The following is a 22,703-nucleotide window of genomic DNA, read 5'->3' on the forward strand; positions in this document are numbered from 1 at the left end:
GGAGTTTGCGCTGAAGATGGCTGCATGCGCGATGGAAGGCTTGTTTCTTCTCTGGACAGGACGGCTTTGTAAGGTGAGCCTGGTGGGCAGCTCGCTTCTTTGCCAGCAGCTCCTGGATTTCCTGGCTGTTTTCGTCAAACCAGTCCTTGTTTTTCCTGGAGGAGAAGCCCAGTACCTCTTCAGTGGATTGCAGTATGGTAGTCTTCAACTGATCCCAGAGGGTTTCAGGGGACGGGTACGTGAGGCGGGTTGCAACGTCGAGCTTTGCTTTGAGGTTTGCCTGGAAGTTTCCTCTCGCTTCGTCTGACTGCAGGTTTCCAACATTGAACCTCTTTCTGGGGGCTTTATTGTTCCTGGGCTTTGGCTTGAAGTGAAGGTTGAGCTTGCAGCGAACCAGCCGGTGGTCAGTGTGGCATTCCGCGCTAGGCACGACCCTGGTGTGGAGCACATCTTGTTTGTCACTTTCTCGCACCTTACATTCCTGTTATTACCACAGTGACCAATTGATCAATTTGAAAACTCCTAAAATAGTAGTAAAGTGATATTCTGATGGGGACTAAACCACTATTGTTCTAGATCTTAATTTTCTTGGTGGTATAATTATGAGATTGTGTTTAGAGCACAGGCAGTGAAAAGTTGGTGGGAATCTTGATCTGAATGGGAAATGTTTTGAATGAAGATTGATGGGTTTTTTAAAATATAACATGATCAGAATTAAAATAACTATTTGTAAATATTTGGGAAGAAAATTTCAGGAATTGTCAATCCCACTGGCTTAGTATTTATCATGAGCCTATTAGAGGATATTCTGGTGGTTCAAAACATAAATAGTATCTTTTGTTTTTTCCCCCCATCAAGCACAATGGTGATTTCAGAGCAAGAATTGAGCCACAAGAGGGCCTCAGTAGTGTACCATGATGGAATTGGCATTTACTTAGAAGGCTGCTGTTAACACACAAGTAGAACCATTAAGTCCCTTTCACACTTGCATGTGGTCCCAGGAATGAAGGCCAATTGGCCTAAAAATGGTCTAGTGTAAAAGCAAAATCTTCTCAATGCATGCCAGGGATTGACAGCCTCGACCCCTAGTACAATCCCCAGCACCTGTTGCAATCAGGCAAGTGTAGAATGGGCAATTGCATTCTAAAGCCCCTTTCACACTTACAAGTGGTCCCAGGAATTAATGGCCAATTGGCCTAAAAAGTGTCTAGTGTGAAAGGAAAATATTCTCAACAACAGTGTCAAATGACGTTTTCTCACGCTGGGGATTGACAGCCTTGACTCTTAGTACAATCGCTGGCGTCTGCATACACCGATGTTGCAATCAGGCAAGTGTAGAATGGGCAATTGCATTGTGGGATAGAAATGATCCAAGTTTTTGCATGAATGAAGGAAGAAAAGATTAAAATGAAGGTATAAACTTTGCTGATGAAAATCGCAGCAGGAGAGAGAGGAAATAAATAGCAATAGTGGGCAATTTTTAAACAGTGTGGGAGTGTTGGGAGCGCTATAGCACACAATTTATAAAGACTGGGGGGGGGGGAAATGAGCGATGGCAGACCAAACTTCCTAGAATGCCATTTGGCAGAGAAGCCCATGAATGCAGCTGTGCATACACCCCTTATCTGCCGCACGGATTTTGAGAGGGGTGGTCCGCCATTGCTTTTTCACCACGATATTTCTATATTTTCCACTGTAGCTTCACCAACTTTGCCATGCTGTTGAAAAATTGTCTGCTATTTTTATTTATTGCTAGCACTTTCCCACAGACCCTTTATAAAGATTTATGTAAGTCGGCACAACAACAGGGGCTGAAGGGCTGTACTGTGCTATACATAAAGCTTAAATATGTAATAATTAGGCATGATTAATTTTTGAATACAAGATCATAATACATTGATCAGGATTTGGGGCAGATTCACCATCACTTGATGTGTCATGACATCACCAGTAGAAGAGTCCTAACTCCGGGCGGGGATGGCTCTTTGCAAGTATAAACACATGCGATGTTCATGTTAAAAGTAGTCAAGTTTGAACAGCAAAAACTCGATTCCTATCCTGGGACACTGAACGGTTGCGGGTTGTTTACATGATTACACACGCTGGTCACAGTACAATTACAGAGAACCATTGTACTCAGAAGAGAGTTCATTCTCAGAGTCGCAGTGTCTCGAAAGACAGCTAATGGATCTGAAGAGGGACTTAATTATTCAAGAACCATGGAGCATTTATTAAAAACTGAAATATATAAGAACTCAATAAGAACGGTTTTTAAACCAAACCACTTAAGCCTCTTGAACAGAGATGAGGTCAGAGGTGGTTATGGATATGAAGTCATTTTGAAAAAGGCCAGAAGTTTGGTAGAAATAAAAGTCGTGTGGTTTCCAAGAATTGGGACTGACCTCATTGATGATGTAACTGTCACATGATTTGGAGAATTATCGAATTCAGACATTTTTGGATCTGATTTACAGAAGTCAAAACTCTGTGTGACAAGCTATAACCTTGAGGAAGACAGGGTTGAATTTCAGCAGTGGTTCTCAACCTTTTTCCACTCACATACCACTGTAAGTAATCCCTATGCACTCAGTGCTCTGTGATTAGTAAGAGATTGCTTAAGGTGGTATGTGAGTGGGAAGAGAAGGTTGAGAATCACTGCTCTCGACTCAATTGTTACTGAAATATTTTGCTTGAGAAAAATTGTCATTTGCCCATTTCCTTTGGAATTATGAAACCGTGCACATGAGGAGTCAATTAGGTACAATTAAGACAGTGGTTTTCAACCTTTTTCTTTCCACTTGCATCCCACCTTTAGGAATCCCTTACTATTCACAGAGCACCTATGACATCGGGATTACTTAAAGTGGTATGTGAGTGGAAAAAGGTTGAAAACCACTGAATTACAGTAAATAGAATAGGTGCTGTTATGTGTAACTTCAAAGAAAAGGGAACACAGAATAAGTAGATTTCAAAAGAGAAGCCAACATCCAACTGCTTCTTCATGATAAAGAAAACAGTCTCATCATTTGGAAAATAGATTCCAAAGTATTCACTCAAAAGAAGAAGATTTGATCCTTGGAAGACTGGACTTGTATCTCCTGTGAAAAAGAGAATATATATGTGGCCAAAAAGATGGTCACTTCTGCTTGAAGAATATACCACAAGATCAACTTATTGAAAGCATTGTGAGTTTAAAGAACCTGAATATATGATGTTTAAAAGCGCTTGATAATTATTTCTGAACCAGGAATTTAAGACCTTCAAGCAAGTCTCAAATGATGCTGAAGTTTTAAAATCTCCATTGCTGTTCCTTTGTTAGTCCTAACAAAGTCCTTTTAGTCCAGTGGTTTCCACACTGCCCCACTAAACTCACATTCCACTTTAAGCATTCCTTATGCTATATGGGCTCTGTGAATAGTAAGGGATTGCTAAAGGTGTGATGCAAGTGGAAAGAAAAAGGTTGAAAACCACTGTCTTAATTGTACCTAATTGACTCGTTTTGTGCACGGTTTCGTAACTCCAAAGGAAATGGGCCAATGACAATTTTTCTCAAGCAAAATATTTCAGTAACAATTGGGTCTAGAGCAGTGATTCTCACCCTTCCCTTCCCACTCACATACCACCTTAAGCAATCTCTTGCTAATCACAGAGCTCTGATGGCATGGGGAGGGGGGCAGTTTGAAAACCACTGGTTTAATCCCAAACAAAATTTAGAAGGGTTGTTAGTTCTTAAAAGGGTATTTGATTGTAGATGATAGGTGACAAATGCTAATCAAAGATGGAGTTCAGCACCAAACATTACCTGATTTGACCCTAGTTAAACTTCCATGTATCAAGCCACGTTCCACTAATTTATAAGTGCCTCTAAATCGTCTATGCTAACACTTGTCGTGACACTTTCATTTGGCCTTGTGGCAGTGGCTTATTGTACATCGTCGCTACCCGTAATTCCTGAAACTTATGTACCATTAATAAGGAACTGAGAAGGGGGCCATTCTCCTGGCGCTGGTACAATGGGGGGGGGGGGGGGGAAGAGAGAGAGAGAGAGAGAGAGAGAGAGAGAGAGAGAGAGAGAGAGAGATGGCAGCATGACTCAGGCAGGGGGAGGGAGAGACTGCAGCGTGACTCAATTGGGCGAGGGGAGAGATGGCAACATGACTCAGATGGGGGAGGGGGGAGAAAGAGCATGACTCTGGTGGGGAGTGGATGTGGCAGCATGACCTGGGCAGGCTTAAAGGGACAGAAATCAAAATGATTCAGAAATCTGGAAGATTCCAAATAACGCCAGGTGTCTGGTCCTGATCCTGGATAAAGGGTTAGGCACCTGTACGTAAAGCAATTTTAGGATTACTTTTGATTGTTTTTACATTGTAATTGGATTATTGGTGTGGAATAGTATTTATTCCAGCATTAGGGTAGTTGATTTTTCCCTTTAGTCACTTCAGCCTATAAAGTTAGCATGTTTGCGAAGTAAAAAGTAGTTTTTGCAATGTTCAAATTCATGTCTGATTTCTTTAATAGAATAATAGAGTACACTGGGCAAAACCTATTCTATACCATGCAATCTATACATAGCCTATTGTATTCCTTATTGAACCTTGTTTTTATAGCATTTCGTAGTGAAACCTTAAAGGAAATTTTTAATTTATGAAGACAAAAACCTGACTGGAATCTTGATCTAAGCTTTTCATAAATACTAATTCTTAAACTAAATGTTCAGGATGGATACAAAAGTAGCTTCACCACTTTGATTTCTGTGCACAGTTAAGTCAACAGTAGAGTTGGCAGTGACTTAGCTATTTTGAGATGTTTTGCAAAGACACACCAACAAAATTTGAGCAATGTGCTCAAACTTTAAAAGTTATTAGTTGGGAGTTTTGTGTTCTTCTTTGGCTTTCTTCAGCTACCATTAACAGATCTTTTATCTAAATTGTGTTTGTGGGACAAGCCTGGCATTCAAATTTATTGCTATATTTACTTGTCTCATGAAAATAGCTGCTTTTAAATTCATCCAGTGGAGTATCCAGATGACATTTCTTTCCTCTTTTCTTGAACCATTTTTTCTTGAACCCTGTGACAGTAGGTACTACAGTGAACAAATTATCCAGAAGGATTTTTTTAGTTTTGAATGTTGTGGTATCAAATCTTGAGTTCATTAATTCTTTTGAAATTTATCAGAATTTTAAAAAGTGATGTATTAAACATTAAATGAGACTTGGTATGATATTTAGCTGCAGTGCGAGATTAAACCATATCACTGGTATTCATTCCAACAGCCACAGATGGTGATGGACCAAAAATAACTTGATTCTGTTGGTGGTGTCCCAACACAGTACAAGTTGGATGCTTTATTTACTTGTATTAACTATATCAATATCAACACAAGCACCTCGGCCAACTTTCATATTTAAAGATGTCAGAATAATTCAAGAAAGCAAAGTCTAACTTAATACTCTTTTGCTGACCAGTATCATGGAATATAAGTGTGTTTAAAGCCACAGGATGTAACAACAGAACAGGTCAATACAAACAAGCAGCAAGATAAATTTTACATATGCCTTCCACAAAGGCACTTTTTTTCTTTATTTGTCCCTGTGCTTCATGGTTTCAAACAATTTGTATGTAATTAAAGTGCACATTCCAGAGTTTATTCAAGGTTATTTGTAGACATTTTGGTTTGACTGTGTAGATATTATAGCTCTTTTTTCCAACATAGTCTCCTCATTTCAAAGTACCATAATGTTTGGGACGTTTGGCTTCACAGATGTTTGTGAGTACACTGGTATGTTTAATTGCTTCATTGGCGCAGGTAATAAGAGTGCGAGGCTTGCTTCTAAGCCTTTGATCACCTCTGGAGTTGCCATTGCTCAACATGAGGACCAGAGTGCCAATGAAAGTCAAAGCACCCATTATGAGGCAGAAAAACAAGAATAAAACAGCAAGAGACAGCACACAAACCTGAGGATGACCAAAATCAACTGTTTGGAGCATCATTAAAAGACCGTCCTGGTGCGATCAGTAATCACAAAGGGATTGGTATTCCAAGGAAGACCTCCACTGCTGATGACCGAAGAATTCTCATCATAATGAAGAAAAATCCCTAAACACATGTCCAACAGATCAGAAAAACTCTTCAGGAGACAGATGTAGATGTGTCAATACCTACTGTCGGCAGAAGACTTCATGAGCAGAAATACAGAGGCTACATTGCAAGATGCAAATCACTAGTTAGCCACAGAAGCAGGATGGACAGATTACAGTTTGCCAAGAGGTATTTAAAAGAGACAGCAGAATTCAGGAAGGAGATCTTGTAGACGGAGGGTCCGAGATTAACCTCTATCAGAGTGCTGACAAGAGCAAAGTGGGGAGGAGTAAAGGAACTGCCCAAGATGCAAAATATATGACCTTTGCCATGGTTTGTATCTTGCAGTGTAGTCTCTATATTTCTGTTCATGAAGTCTTCTGCAGACAGTGGTCATTGACACATCCACACCTGCCTCCTGAAGAGTGTTTCTGATCTGTTGTACAGGCGTATGGTGATTTTTTTTCTCTCCTTCATTATGATTAGATTTTTTTGTCATCATCAGTGGAGGTCTTTCTTGGAATACCAGACCCTTTGTGATTACTGAGCTGAACAGTAGAGTCTTTCCACTTAATGATTTTCCAAACAGATGATTTTGGTCATCCCAAGATTTGTGCAATGTCTCTTACTGTTTTATTCATGTTTTTCCCTCTCATATTGGTTTCTTTGACTTTCATTGGCACAACTCTGGTCCTTGCGTTGAAAATGGTAAGTACAGAATCCAAAGGTGATCAAAAGCTTAGAAGCAAGCCTTGCACTCTTATACCTGCACCAATGAAGCAATTAAACATACTTGAGTAATCACAAACACCTGTAAGCCAAATGTCTCAAACATTATGGTGCCCTGAAATGAGGGGACTATGTATAAAAAGTGCTATAATTTCTACATGATCAACCCAAAATGTATACAAATAACCTTGAATAAAATCTGGAATGTGCACTTTAATTACATGTGAATTGTTTGATTAGAAATTTGAAACTGTGGAGCACAGGGGCAAATAAAGGAAAAAAGTGTTTTGTCTCAAACATTATGGAGGGCACTGTATATGTAATTGCTATGCATCCAGGTCGGTTACACTCATCAAGTTGAGTGATTCTTTTACTGTCATGCATGATTCCATTGCCTTTCTAAATGCTTAATACCTCAACATTAAGCATTACATTAAAATGTTACATGCATAGCTTTGGCTTTACCTAGAATAGTACAGATGCTCAAATACGGAACGTAGCTACTGTTTCAAGGATTTACAGGAATGAATAGATTCATTGCTGAGATGGATGACTGCTGTAGAGTGCCAGTTGCATGACGTGAGCCATAGACTAATTTTTGCTTGAGTTATGCAAGATTACCATGGATGCATTGCAGCCTGCTGTTTCTAACTCTTGAGTTTAAAAACTCCTCCAATATTTCTGTGTTTTTACTACAATCACGTCTGCAGATTCCTGTTTCACTATAACTCTTGAGTTAAACAGGAAAGTCTGCAGATGCTGTGATGTTAGTGCAATACACTAAAGTGCTAATAGAAATTCAGCAGGTAACATGTATTCCAGTATGTATGAAGTAAAGGGTAACCAATGTTTCAGGCCTGAGCCCTTTATCAAGTTATGAGGAAAAAGCAGGCAGGCAGGAGAGGAGGGAAGAAGGGGGAGAAGTACAGGCTAACTCTTTGTATTTTAGATAATCTATGATAAAATGATGAATATCATTAATGGACACACAACACCATTTTTATTTTGCCTTGTATTTTAATGCTGATTCTCAGGATCTCCATTTTAAATCAGGTCCACATTCGTAAATATGCACGAGAAAATGAAGCTGACTTGGACCATGTGCTACTAGAGGTAGAAAGACTTTGGCCATCCTTTATCGGTGGACGAAGAGTTGCAAAGCAGGTATCATCTTTCTTAGTGTAGCTGCATTTAAATAGAACTGGTTATAGGCATACCATAGAAACTTGTACTGATGGGGACCATTCAGCGCTTATGCTCAGCTGGCTGTTGACATGGCTGTGTTGTTAAATTACAGAATTGGGCTTTGTTCTCTCATTCAAAATCCCCTATTTCCTCATTCTGCCTTTCTCTACAACCTCCATAATCTTAGTCCGTGGAGAACAATATCCTGACAATTGTGTAATTTTTATTTCCTTCACCCTCACATTAGTGGCCATATTTGCTTTATGACCTGGACCTAAATTGTGAAATTTACTCCTGAAAGCACTATGCTTCATTTCACTCTCTGGTTCTCTCTTGCTTATTTCAATTAAACTTATTCTAAGATAAACTAATATCTGCTTTGTTGACTAATTTTAAAAGCTTTTGTCTGATTTATACTTGTCAACAATCTTGGAAAATTTTTGCTCTATTGGTGGCCATCCATTCTTTATGAGATATGTCAAGCAGCTTCAACTTTTCCCTGCAGGACAATAGTGATGTCTCCAGCTTTAGGTCTTAAGTTGTGGTGAAATCTGTAGCTTACTTTTTCTAAAGAAGATTAAATTTAAAGCCTTTTTACTTTGAGCAATTTTTGCTGTTTTATTCTCTCCCCCCCCCCCCCCCCATTATCTCTGACAGGACACAACACTTTGTGGCTACACTGTCCCGAAAGGATCTCAAGCCATGTTTATTGCCTTCGCTATCCACAGAGATCCTGAAATTTTTGCTGATCCTGATGAGTTCCAACCAGAAAGGTGGTCTGGAAGGTTTGTACTTTTATTACTTGTTCATTTTAATGTTTGCAGAACTGTTTTAAATGCTTGAACTTTACAATGACAACTTGCTTCAATGATTTGGACTCTGGAAGAATGTGAAATGGTGACAAGTGTTGAGCTAGAATTGGTGGAATTTGCCAAGGCTCCTCAGGAAGTTTAGAATAAGTTTCATCAGTTAAGAGCAATGGCAGATTAAATTTATCAAAGATGGGTGAAAGTGGCCACAGACTAGAAGAAAAATAGGAGGCACCCTCATTCCAACAATGCAGTTAGTAGATGTAGAGAGATCTAGGAGTTCAGTTACTTCCACAGTGAATATGTCTAAATAAATGCAGAATGGCAACAAATACAATTGGATATTGCAGTAGTCTGGCAGGTCAGGTGAGCTAATGAACAGACTGCAGGGCTTGGATAAGTATTCACCTTTAATATCGAGTCCACTCTGGTTGCCAAGAAATAAGTGCATTTGAAACAAGGGCAGAAAAGAGCCAAGAAGTAGATTTCTATCCTCCCCTCATCTTGCATAAGGGAGTAAGTAATAGAGAATCATGGAAAGTCTAAGGCAGTGGTTCTCAATCTTTTTCTTTCCAATAACATATCACTTTAAGTATTCCCTATGCAATAGGTGCTCTGTGATTAGTAAGGGATTGCTGATGGTAGTATGTGAGTGGAAAGAAAAGGTTTGAAAACCACGGTTCTAATCGTATCTAATTGACTTGTTATGTGTATGGTTTCATAACTCCAAAGGAAAAGGGCCACTGACAATCATTCTCAAGCAAAATATTTCAGTTACAATTGGGTCTAGAGCAGTGATTCTCAACTTGCCCTTCCCACTAACATACCACCTTAAGCAATCCCCCACTAATCAAAGAGCACTTATGGCATAGGGATTACTTAAAATGGTATATGAGTGGATAAAGGTTGAGAACTACTGGTCTAAGGACTAAAAATGTGTATATCATGGTGTGCACTATTGTAAAATATGCATATCGAAACAGCCAAATATTGAAGCTGGATATTATGCATGTTTATCACCATTCTAAGTGTTTAAACACACAGCTGAAAATAATTTTCTTCACTAGGGCTTTAAAGCTGAAAGGGAGTCATTTTTTAGGTGATTTCTGAGATGCAAGCAAGATTAAGAAATTTATCACTAACTCCATCACTTTAAAATGTAGAAGAAAAGTTGTGGTATTTTCAGACCACAGAGAAATTATTTAAGGAGAGAAATAGAACAATTCATTACAGTGTGATCAATATCCAAGATACGTTATGGTACATTGTCAATTTTTTTCAGATTTATGGACCCTTTTGAATGTTTATGCACCAACTGTGGATGATGAAAAATTTTCAAGAAACATTTCTTAATTTGGCTGGGGCACAGCAAAATATTTTGATAGCTGGAGATTTTAATTTTTGTCTAGATCCAGTTTTGGATAGATGATCTAGAACAGTAATAACAGCAAAAGCAATGAAAGCAGTGTTGACTTTAATTAAAGATTTGAACTTAATAGATATATGGTGAAGAATTCATCCAAGAGAGAGAGGGATTACTCTTTTTATTCAAATAGACATGATTCTTGTTCTAGGATAGATTTATTTCTAATATCAGCACATCTTCAAGCTAGAGTTAACCAAGTTGATTTTATCTGATCATTCACCTTTATTAATGAGATTTATGATGGTAGACAAAGAAGAATTAATTAATAGATGGAGACTTAATTCAATGTTATTACAAAGACCAGATTTTTGTGATTTTGTTTGGAGGCAAATTCAAATTGAGATTAATTCTAATTTGGTTAATGATAAATTTATTTTATGGGATGCAATGAAAATATATTTTAGGGGACAAATTCTAAGTTATACTTCAAAAATTAAGAAGGATTATATGAAAGAAGTGGATCACTTGAAAAAGAGAAAGCTTAATAAAGGATTTGCAAAGACTGACATCTGAGGAGAAACATAGAAGGCTTATAAAGAATAAACTTCAGTATAACACATTAAAAACATGAAGAGCAGCGAAAGCAATAATGAGGACTAAACAGATGTTATGAGTTGGGGAAAGAGCTCATAAGGTTCTTGGCAATTGTAAACAGAATAGGTTTAAAGAAATATTAATGCAATTAAATCAGAGTCTAATGTGATTACTTATAAACATTTCAAAATTAATGTATCTTTTAAACTATTTCATTCTCATTTATGTAAATCTGAGATGCAGAGAGATGATAATTGAATAGAAGATTTTAAAAATCACAAATAAGGTTACTAATGCTAACTTTGCAAGAGCAAATGGAGTTGGATACTTCTTTTACATCAATGAAGGCAAGGGTAGCATTGAGCTCATTACAAAATAATAAATCTCTGGGAGAAGATGGTTTCCTCTTCTGAATTTTATGAAGAATTTAAAGATTTATTCATTCCTCCTTTTAAGGATATATTAGATCAGGCACATAAACTCCCGGAATCTTTCTCAACTGTGATTTATAATGGTAGAACAAAAAAAAGATAGAGACACTTTAAAACTATCATCTTACAGATCACTTTTCTTTGTTAAATGTAGATTATAAGATCATTACAAAATCCTAGCTAATAGATTGCTGAAATTTTTACCAAAGTTTATAAATATTGACCAGACAGGCTTTGTGAAAAAGAGAAAATCTGCAGATTATGTAACTTGATTACTTTGTATTATACACTTAGCACAAAAGAAGGGAGATTTAAATGTAGCAGTCACTTTGGGTGCACAAAAAAAGCATTTGATAGACTAGAATGGGATTTTTTGTTTAAGGTGTTTGAAAAATTTGGGATGGGATGGATATTTATAAATTAATATTAATAATATTCCCAAAGCTAAAGTTGTTACAAATAGGGAAGCCTCAACTCCATTTTTGTTAACATGATCCAGTAGGCAAGGATGTCCTTTGTCACCTGCTTTATTTATCTTAGCAATTGAACCTCTTGCAGAACATTAAAGGATTTAAGGTTATTCAAGAAGAATATAAAATGAACTTATTTGCCGATGATGTTCTGATTTATTTGACAGAACCAATAGGTTCATTACGTAAATCATACTCAAGATTGGAAGAATATGGTAAGGTATCTGGTTATAAAGTAAATTGGTATAAAAGTAAAATCATGCCCCTTTAGGGAATTACATTCTGTGTCAACAAGATGCTCAATTAAATGGATGATGAATGTATATAAATTGAATTATGTACCTTTACTCAAGAAAATTGGTGAGGATTTGAATAAGTATAAAATATTGCCAATAACTTTATTGGATTGGGTTAATGTGTTAAAATGAATATATTTCCTAAAGTACAATATCTATTTCAAACATTACCAATAATGAAACCACAAATGTTTTTTTTTCAAGAATTAAATAAATATGTTAGAAATTTTCTTTGGAAGGGTAAGATTTCAAGAGTCTTTCTAGATAAATTGACATGGAAGTTTGAGTTAGGAGGTTTATAATTTCAAAATTTAAAAAAATTATTATAGGGCAGCTCAACTGATAATTTTGACCTTTTTTTGATGATGAATAAAAACCAGCATGGGTTAAAATAGAAATTGATAAAATAGGAGAGAGGAAATCAGAAGATTTTGTATATAAATGGGAATTGAAATTATTATCTAGGGAAAGGGAAATGCCCTTTTGAAACATTTGATTAATATTTGGAATATGGTAAATAATGAAATTGGAATGAGGAGTGCTCCCCTACCTAAAATGCTTTTGATTCAAAATCAACTTATTCAGTTTTCAATGGATAATCACTGTTTAAATATTTGGTCTTGAAAAGGAATTCGATGTATGGAAGATTGTTACGAAGGAAGGAATCTAATGTCATTTGAACAACTAAAAAATAAATATGAGATACAAAATAATACATTTTTTTGTTGTTATCAACTGTTGGGTTATTTAAGAGGTAAACTAGGTCTTACAGTGCTATTACAGAAATGTGGTGATGTAGAAATATTGATACGTAGTAGATACATTAAGAAGTTTATTTCAACCATGTATACTTTATTGCAGAAGGGGACTCTTAAATAGGGTATACATTGATGTAGATTACAGTGGGAAACACGCTTAACTATTAATATTGATGAATCAAGTTGGTCACATTTTATATGAGGATAGTATGACAAATACTATAAATGTTAGATATAGATTAGTTCATTATAATTTTTATACCAGTTTTATCTTGGGCCACAAAAGTCAAATAGATTGGTCAGATTTATCAGGTAAAGTTTTAGATGTGATAGGCACTTGGTCCTGTCCCAACAAATTTGACAAGTTATTTAGAACAAGTTACAAAAATCAAATTTCCACAAATTCTAATGTTATTTTTATTAGGAATATTGAAGGGATAAGACCCAAAATGAAAATATCTACATATCAAAAACAGTTTTTAAAGATTGCTTTAGCAGTAGCAAGAAAATGTATAGCAGTAACATGGAAATCTGATACCCACCTGGGTATGGAGCAGTGGAATGTGGAAATGTACAGCTGCATTCCTTTGGAAAAGATTACTTAAAATTTGAGAAATAAGTATGATGCATTTTTGAAAATTTGGCGCCCGTATTTACAAATTGAGGGAATTAATTTGTAAATCTTTTCCTTGAGCTTCAACCCTTGTTATCCTCCTTTAGATGTATTAAAAGATGTAAATGAATGATGCTGTGTGGAGGGAGGGGGTCCTTTGGAAGCTAGATTTCTAACCTTTTTTCACTTCCTTTTCTTTATTCTTTTTTCTATGCTTTTTCTTTGTTTCTTTTAATTTTTCTTTTGCTATTAGGGTTTGCTTAGGGGAGGAGCTTAGGGTTTATATCATCGTAATGGATTTGATATTGATTTTTCATTACTAACTATTTTGTATCTGGCTATGATTACATGTATGGAAAACTTTTAAATAAAATTTTCAAAAAAAAATCCAGATTGACTATTTGAAGCAAAATTAAATGTGGAATCATTACAGAGATAATTTAAATATCTGGCTAAATGTATTCAGTTGTGTTGAAAATTTTCTTTGGTCCAAAAAAAATGTTGCAAAAAATGTTGGGGTGTGGACAGTAGTTAAGGTTGCAAAAATCATAGCAGTACCTACATTTCAGCAGAAATTGCTTATTTAGCTTTTCCTCATTTGATTTTAAATGTCTAAAGTAATCTGTAGCTATATTTTCAGAATGTAACAGAATATTAAACCAGTAACTAATTTTGTGGTGTTTTTGAATTGGTTAATGGCCATCTTGTTTTCAAAGAGACAAAGCAAGAATCTGTCTCTTGAATAATATCACATGATTCCACAAGACACAAGGCAAACATTGCCATGAAGTCCTCAGGATATTGGCAAAGGCAGCCGCTTCCTATCACAAGTATAGTATTTGTGGACAAGTACACAACTCATGAATAGCTTATTTGTCACATGAACTTGGAGACACAATCAAAAATGATACCAGATCCACTAATACAGTCCATTTGAGTGATCACTTCTTCCGTCATTAGTGATAGATGTTCTATTCTGTATTTGTACTTTAATATGGACAGCTGAAAGGTTCCAAAATATTGGATTTTATCTGAAGAACCTTGATTAAATTATCAGGATCATATGGAAAAGCTCTGGCTGAATGAGGCTACAAGAAATAGAGGATTCATTGTAAAGCTACCTTTTATGATATAGATGCTTCGTTATGCTTCTTGCCCTTCAAACCTATTTTGAAACATAATCACTATTGATACAGAATTGCTTGAGCCAATTTGTGCACTACAGGGTTTCACAAACAGCAATAAGAGAAATGGTCAGATGATCAGCTGTAATGATGTTTAGGGGAAATGTCCTAGATGCCTTCTCCTTTCAACTGAATGATGCTAGAGATCTGCTGTAGTTAACTGAGAGAGCAGACTTTGATTTAATACCTCATACGAAAGGCTACCTCTCTGGCAACCACACACACTTGGTATATAATTTATTATACAACTATCTCAAGGTTTACAATAGAAGAAACATTGAAGAGCTTACCAGTTTAAAGTTAATGGGGTACTTTTTTTAAGGTAGAGGGTGTACTACAAGTATTAATGTCTGGTGTTACTATTCCAGTGGCAGACATTTAACCTGAATGGTTATTTACCAAATTGTTTTCCTTGTGTTGGATGGTGTTGAATTTGCATTTCCTGTCATGCATGCTTTCTTGAATTGTAGATGATTAAATAAAACTTGGAGAATTTAAATCTGAGCCTCATAATTTTAGTAGCATAGCACTGAATTCATCTCTGTTGAATAGGTAGGCATTCTTGGTTAGCTCCATTTGCCTGTATTTGCTCAATATTCTTCTGAATCTTTCCTGTACATACATCTTCCCTAATATATTAAAATTCGGTAAAGCACTGGATTTCTGCAGATGGTCCAAATGAATTGCTGGTCTATGGATATTGAAGGCCATTTGACCATGGTAATGACATTGATTATTAAGGATAGGTGGTCAAATTATAACATTGCTTGGCACCAGTGTTACAATCTGCTTGTTAGCCTGAGCCTGGTTGTAGTTTGGAAGAAGTAGGAACAGAATTAGGTCATTCTGCCCATCGTGGCTGATGGATGTTTCCTTCCATTTTTCTTCCTTCTCCCCATAACCTTTGACACCTTTAGTAATCAAGAACTTATCAACCTCTGATTTAAATCTATCCAATGATGCCCTCTACAGCCATCTGAGGCAACAAATTCCATTGATTCACCAACTGCAGTCTTTTCGTTCTGAGAGTCTCCACTACTGGACATCTCCACATTTTCTCAAGATAGACATTTCAATATTCAGTATGTTTCAATGAGATTCCTCCCCACCAATCCTTCTAAACTCCAGTGAATACAGGCCTAGAACCATCAAGCACTCTTGTGTTATCTATCTCATCCCCAGGATCATTTTCGTAAACTTTCTCTGGACCCTCTCCAATGCCAGCACATCCTTCCTTGGACACGAGGCCCAAAATTGCAGCCATGTGCTGTTCCATTATTTGAAGATCCATTAAAGTTTAGGAAATAGTTATATATAACCAATGGGATCTATGTGGGGAAGAGGATTTTTTTTCAATTAGGATTAGGATGAGTGCAAACAAATTCCTAAGAAGGTGGACATGTGGAGAGTATAGAATCAAAAATGTAAACTTCATTTTTCTCCCATGTGCTAAACTGTCTTCTCTGTCCCATCACTTATTTGTGTTGCATAGGTGTGGATAGAGGGAGTATGTAAAAATCCACTAACAGTACCCAACTTTATCAGCTCTTGCAGCATCAGTTGTTTGGCATGTTACCATAATAAGGTGTTGTTTTAAAGATGGTTCAGTGGGTTGCAGATCGCTTGCTTTCAATTGCAACTGAAGTCACGCTGTCAAAAAGATATGATGACCGTGGTTTTGTGATGTCATTACAACTTCTGGACTTTGAAGACTTAAGTACAAAATGTCATCTAAGACCTTGTTGCAGTACCACTGGAGAGTACATAAACGACATGCCATCTTTTGCAGGATATATTTAACTGAGCCAATCTATCCCTTCTGGTATCTGTAAATGAACTGTTCAATTCTTTCAAGGAAAATCAGATGAATTCTCCTGCAGCCATGGCCATTTTTCTTCCTTCTATTCCTTGTTTACACCAAAGGATGTATGAATTTGATGTTTTCTATGTAACCAGACCTCAGAAATTTATAACGTTTGTCTTTTTCTCTGATCATTTTACCAAGAATCTAAATGCGTTGTATAATCCTGCTTTATTTTTCTATTGCTGTTTTATACCACCTTTTTCATTTTCATTCATGATTTTAATTTATCCACCTCGGGCTCTGTCATTTCAATTCCTTTTCTCAATCTTCACTATTCCTTATTCTTGCTCTCCTGCCTAAATCCCAGGTTTAACTTTCTCTTACTAACTTTCGCTTTTGGTTTGATCAGCAGACAAGGCTTCTCACCACTTCTTCCCTCCCCACCCCCACAGGATGTTTATTCTTGATTGTGAATAAGCCTTTGCCATTCATGTGTACTGGCTGTGATGCACATCTCTGTAATGGATATTGCACCTTCCCCTAAATGATACCTCCCCACCTGGCTACATTTCATCACTCTCCCTGCTTAAACTGTAGCACAATTTCCTTTACCAATTTGACTCTCAATAGGTGAGAAGGACTCGAGGGTATCTTTTGCACAGATTGCAAGCATAGTCAGCTACCTCTGCTGTTCCTTTCTCCTTCTCCACCAGATGAACTAATGAATGTTTTCACCTCAGCTCCAAATTCATATAATTTTCTTGTTTCTTTCCTAGCTTGTCTCCTTCCTTGCTATTGGAATGTGTGCTGAGTGCAGAATCTGTCTGTTTCCTCCATCTGCCTCATAGTCTTCCTCTTCTCGTTCAGGGAAAAACAATTTCAAGTCGTCAAGTTTATGTCGCCTGATTGTACAAGTACAACCCAATGAAACCACGTTGTCTGCTCTTCTGTACAAAACATGCAGCTTCATAGCCAGACATAACACACATACATAGAAACATTAAATAACCAGGACAAGTATTTCATCTATACGTGAATACGAGAGTCTCATATGGTTAGTGGGAACAGTTACTTTGGTCATTCACATTCTCACTGCCTGTGGGAAGAAGCTGTTCCTCAGCCTGGTGGTGGTGGATACTCCTGTATCTATTCCCTGACTGGAGCAGCTGAAAAATGCTGTGTGCAGGGTGGAAGGGGTCCTCAATGACTTTGCGCACCTCTTCAGACAATGATCCCACAAGATCACGTCCATTTGGGGAGGGGGGGTGTGAAGACTCCAGTGATCCTCTCTACCACTCGTATGGTCCTGTGGATTGACCTCTGTTCCATACCACACTGTAATGCAGCCAGCCAGGATGCTCTATAGAGCTCCTGTAGAAGGTTGACATAATAGTGGCTGGAAGCCTTGCTTACTTCAGTCTTCTCAGGATGTGTAGCTGCTGTTATGCTTTTCTAACAAGTGAGGAGATTGTTGAATGTCTACCATAGGTCACTAGTTAAGTGAACTCCAAGGACTTGGTGCTCTCCACTCTCTACTAGAGAGTTGTTCATGTGTAGTGGAGGGTCCTTCTGAAGTCCACGATCATCTCCTTCATGTTGAGACAAGTGCAGAATAGCACCTCATTTCTAATTCTAATTACCTGTCACTTCTATTTCTATGTTTAATTAGCTATAAAACCCCATTAGGTCCTTTTGAAGTTGTACAAGTTGCTTTTAGATGCACAGTGAACTGAATGATAACTAAAATTGAATTTCTAACAGAAATGGTTAAATCTGGAAGTACAATTTGTTGATGTTCATTATGTAGCTTAAGTGATAAAATGCTGGCTAAACTTACAGCTCACTTCCCATGAAACCCATATCCCAATCCACTTAGTCTTCATTTTATGTGCATATAATTGCATACATAGTTTCCACCAAGGGTTCCTCTTCTTGTATCATTGGTGATGGTTTTATGGACACCCTTCCCCTCCATCCAGGGAAAAGCATTTGACTGCTTGCCCACTCTCCTCAGTCCTTACTAATCTGTGGCCAAATTACGGTAAGAGTGCTAGATCATTTGTATGGAGGTTCAAGGTTCTGCTGTTTGCTTTCCTGCTGCTATTCAGACATTTCAGAGTTTCTAGATTGCCAAATGAGAGGATGTAGTTCTCTAAGTAAAGATTTGGCTAATTGCATTTTGGTTCTTGTGATTGAATTGCTGTCTATTCAGAGGAAATAAACTAACACAAGCAATATTGTCTGATATCAATGACATTACTTGGACTTCCTCTGACTCAATTAGATTGATCAATAAACAGACCAACTAATTTTAATAAATCCCTCTTTAAGCATCCTGTTGAATAAGGGCTTCATTAAATTAATTTTGTGTGATGAAACAAGATTGATCGAGTTAGGACTTTTCTTTTTGGAATGACAAAGGATAAGAGATGGCTTAATAGAGATTTATAAGATGATGAGAAACATAGATGGGGTGGACAGCCAGTATGTTTTTCCTGGGGTAACAATAGCAAATACCAAAGGACATTTGCAGGATTTCCCAAACGTTTTCTTTCCACTCAAATACCACTTTAAGTAATCTCTATGCCATAGATGCTCTGTGATTAGTAAGGGATTACTTAAGGTGGTATGTGAGTGGGGGAAAAAATGTTGAGAACCACTTCTGTAGACCCAGTTGTTACTGAAATATTGTGCTCGAGAAAAATTGTCATTGGCCCATTCCCTTTGGAGTTGAGAAACTGTGCACAAAATGATTAATTAAAACAGTGGTTTTCAAACTTTTTTCTTTCACTCACATACCACCTTAAGTAATCCCTTACTAATCACAGAGCACCAATGGCATAGGGATAATTTAAAGTGGTTTGTGAGTGGAAAGAAAAAGTTTGGGAAACCCTGGTTTAAGGTAATTGGAGGAAAGTTTGGGGAGACTTCAGAGGTAGCTTTTTTTGCACACAGTGGTGGGTACCTGGAATGCATTGCCATGATTGGTGGTGGAGTCTAGTACAATGGGATCATTTAAAAGACTCTTACATGGGTGTAAGAAAAATAAGAGAGCAATTGATGTGAGGTAGGGAAGGATTAGATTGTTGTGGGATAGGTTTATGTAGGTCAGCACAACATTGTGGGCCAAAGGGCCTGTGCTGCAATGTAATGAAATGAAATGCACTGAAAAGAATGTGAAATGGTAATACCTTTTGTTTTAGGCTGTGACTTTCAAAGTTTCACTTTTTGGGGGTGGGGGGATTAATTTTTTTTAGTATGATGGAGAAAGTATATAAAATATTTATAAATTATTAGACTAAATTAGGAAATTATGAATCCAAATCAACTAGAAGAAATAGAAATATTTAAATTGAAGACAGGCATGCCATCAGGTTCTGCTTCCCTATTCTTTGAAAGTGCCCATCTATTATATTGAGAAGACTGACATGGTGTAATATGGTGCTGTATGTGGAACATACAACTTAAACTGTGCAGCAGTATGGCACTGAAATTTTAGCTGGGATTTTGGACTTGAGTTGCTTGGATTGGACTTGACTTGCCTGAAGAAAGTGATCCCAATTAAATCCCAAGAGAGCTATATGGTGAATGGCTGATGCATGCATTGGGACAGGAATGGATGATGGACATCTACAACAAACGATGCATGCGGAAGACAAATAACATTGTGAAGGACTTCTCACACTCCTCTTGAAAACTTTTCTCCCTTCTGCTATCTGGTACCGTAGCATTTGGGCCCACATGCCCAGATTGTGCAACAGTTTTTCCCCCCCCCAAGCCATTAGGCTTTTCAATTCCTAGAACATATGTGTTATATTATGACTTGATATTAAACTCCTATTTATGTAAATCCGCTCCATGGTCCTGGAAATTGCTATCTCGTCTTTACTGTGCATTGCATTAGTAGTTTTGGTATGAATGACAAATAAAGATGACTTAACCTGGCTTGGGGAAATTGTTGACATTACAAAGGGAAATCTAGCATGGCCCTGAGAATGTTTTCCAGCCTCTTTTTTTTGATTATCATTCAAATCTTTACAAAATCATATCTCCAGTTATGAAATACCTATACAACTGTTTAGATGTCAAGGTTTATTCCTGCTTCCTATGTGTCAGTGCAGGTTCTTTGACTGTATCTCCTTCCGAATTTATTTCCTTGTTTCTTTATGATGCCTGTCCAATCCAAGTCCTGCCAAAGCAATGCTATAAAAGGTCACGTCCTGATTTTTTTTTTCTTATGCCTCAACGGCTTGAAATTGGAAAATTATCCCTGCACCCTTTGCCTCCAGTAGTGTTTCATGTTTGAATAACTGTTTGTGTTGTGGGATGAGGGATAGCAGACTGGGATGGTGTAGGGGAGCCAATGCTTCAAAATTTCTTTGCATGCAGGAAGGTCAAACAGCACTGAAAGAAAAATCTGGTGAAAAATAACATTTCAGTAAAATGTATTTTTCTTTTCTCAATTGATGGTTGGGGGGCAGGTACATCATCTCATTATTTTGTCATTTAATGCATCCTGTAAAGTCAAACTTTCAGACAGATTCTAGGAAAGAGGTTCAAAATCAAGATTCCTTTATGGTCATGTAATCGTACACAACATGTAATATTACATGAAATTGCCTTCTGCTTGCTATAAGGCAAACAAAGAGTTGCTATTAGTGTCGCCCAGCACCCGTTACAGTACGAAAGAAAGAGAAGCAAAAGAATCACCAGCTGTCTGTGGATTTGCTTCCAGGGCTCCCGCAGCTTCTCAGACTCCTGTTGCATCCATCAGCAACCCGAGCTCCATAGCTAAACCTCCAACACAATCAGCAAGCCTTCATCATCTGAGGACCTTCAGGAGCCCTTCCTGTCCTCAGCACCCTCTAATCCTGGCTCCAATACCTGATTTGTCTGAGCCACTCTCCAGAAGTCTGCAGCCCATGCATGCCTCCCGACTGCAAGTCGCCTATAGCCATCACCGTCCTGTACGGTTATCTCCTCCTCCTCCTCCTCCTCAATGTAGGGTATTCTCCATGTTTCTGGTGCCCTGCGCTGGTCCACTGCTCCCTGGAGTCTACAACTCCTGGTGGCTGCTGCCAAGCACGGACCTGTGGTTGCATACATCTGTCAGCACCTCTGAAAGGTCATTTAACCCCTGTACCAAGCAGTCAGCTTTTGGAGCTGCGGAGTCTCTCAGCTCTCCCAGATCCTTTCCAGTGGCAGCACCACCATTTTGTTTTCCTCTGTTGTCCTTCACTTTAAATTTCTGGACCATTTGCTCATTGAACCACAGGTAATGAGAATACTTTCCTTTGTCTGCCCGATCTAAAGTTATTATAGCCTTGAATATCTCCTCTCAACCTTCTTTTTCTTACTCTGACCTTGTAACTGGAAATCTAATCCCTGGAGCAGTTTTCTTCAACTAGAACCTTTGCAACATTGCCAAAGCACGATAATCATCATTGTTCACAGTACTCTAGCTGTGGCCCAATATGTATTTCATGAAGAGACAAGGTAATTTCTTGTTTTATGTACTCGGTATATTCTCTTTAGAATTTTGAGATTCAAATAGTTTACTGGACAATCTTGCCCTTCCAAACCTTGCAAAGATTTAATCGAGTGTATGCCCAGTCCATCACCTTTTGCACCCTTTCAAAGTTGTGCTTTTAAACTTGTCTGTCTTGTCTTTTTGCCAAGGTGCATTACTTCACACTTGCCTGTTAAATTTCATCTGCCACATACTTATGCAGTCTGCCAATCCATGTATGTTCTCTTCCAATCTATTGAAATCCACTCCTATCTTATCGTATATCTAAGGTTATGGCATCTGCAAATCTTAAAACATTGCCATGCTAATTCATTTCCAACTCATTAAATGTATCTAGAAAAACATCAGCCTTGCCATCTTCCAGTCTGAAAAACATTTACTTTTTTCTATCATGCTTATTACCAACAGTGACCTTTTTTCCTCCTCTCTGCCAGTGATCCCTCTTGTTTTCCATGGCATTTCAAGTGCTCATCCAGATACCTTTTTAAATGTTGGTGGAGTACTAGCCTCCATGACCTCCTCAAGCAGTGCATTCCAGATTTCAACTACTCTCCGGATGAAAAAAAATATTCTGTCTCCTAATGCAGAAAAATTGAAATGATGAGAAACTTTCCCCCGAGCAGATTTGTCTGGAGTAAAGGCAGATTTGCTCGGGGGAAAGTTTCTCATTGTTTTTGTGCCTTGTATTTTTATTATGCCTCAATGAGCTTTCCCCTTGACTGCCTTCTTTCTCTTCAAAGAATTCAACCAGGTTACTCGAACATGATTTGACTTTCATAGATCTGTGACAGCTCTCCTTTAAATTTTTTTGAAATTTAAATTAAAAATTTTAATCTAATAGCTCTCCTGTAT

The 22,703-nt window shown here is 37.6% G+C and overlaps 1 protein-coding gene across 9 annotated transcripts in view; it reads left to right on the forward strand.

Annotated features, from left to right (window-relative positions):
• LOC138757675 (uncharacterized) overlaps window positions 1-22,703 on the forward strand; it is a 124,035-nt gene that overhangs the window by 78,395 nt on the left and 22,937 nt on the right. For 7 of the 9 annotated variants that reach the window (XM_069925409.1, XM_069925377.1, XM_069925384.1 and 4 more), the window contains 2 exons: window positions 7,865-7,975; window positions 8,654-8,781. In XM_069925409.1, coding sequence (XP_069781510.1) covers window positions 7,865-7,975; window positions 8,654-8,781 — 239 coding nt within the window. Of the gene's footprint in view, window positions 1-7,864; window positions 7,976-8,653; window positions 8,782-10,087; window positions 14,005-22,703 lie in introns of those variants that run through there. The other 2 variants (XM_069925417.1, XM_069925427.1) reach the window with 2 other exon arrangements.

Source organism: Narcine bancroftii, chromosome 1 (assembly GCF_036971445.1).
Source record: "Narcine bancroftii isolate sNarBan1 chromosome 1, sNarBan1.hap1, whole genome shotgun sequence".
Classification (NCBI taxonomy): Eukaryota; Metazoa; Chordata; class Chondrichthyes; order Torpediniformes; family Narcinidae; genus Narcine; species Narcine bancroftii.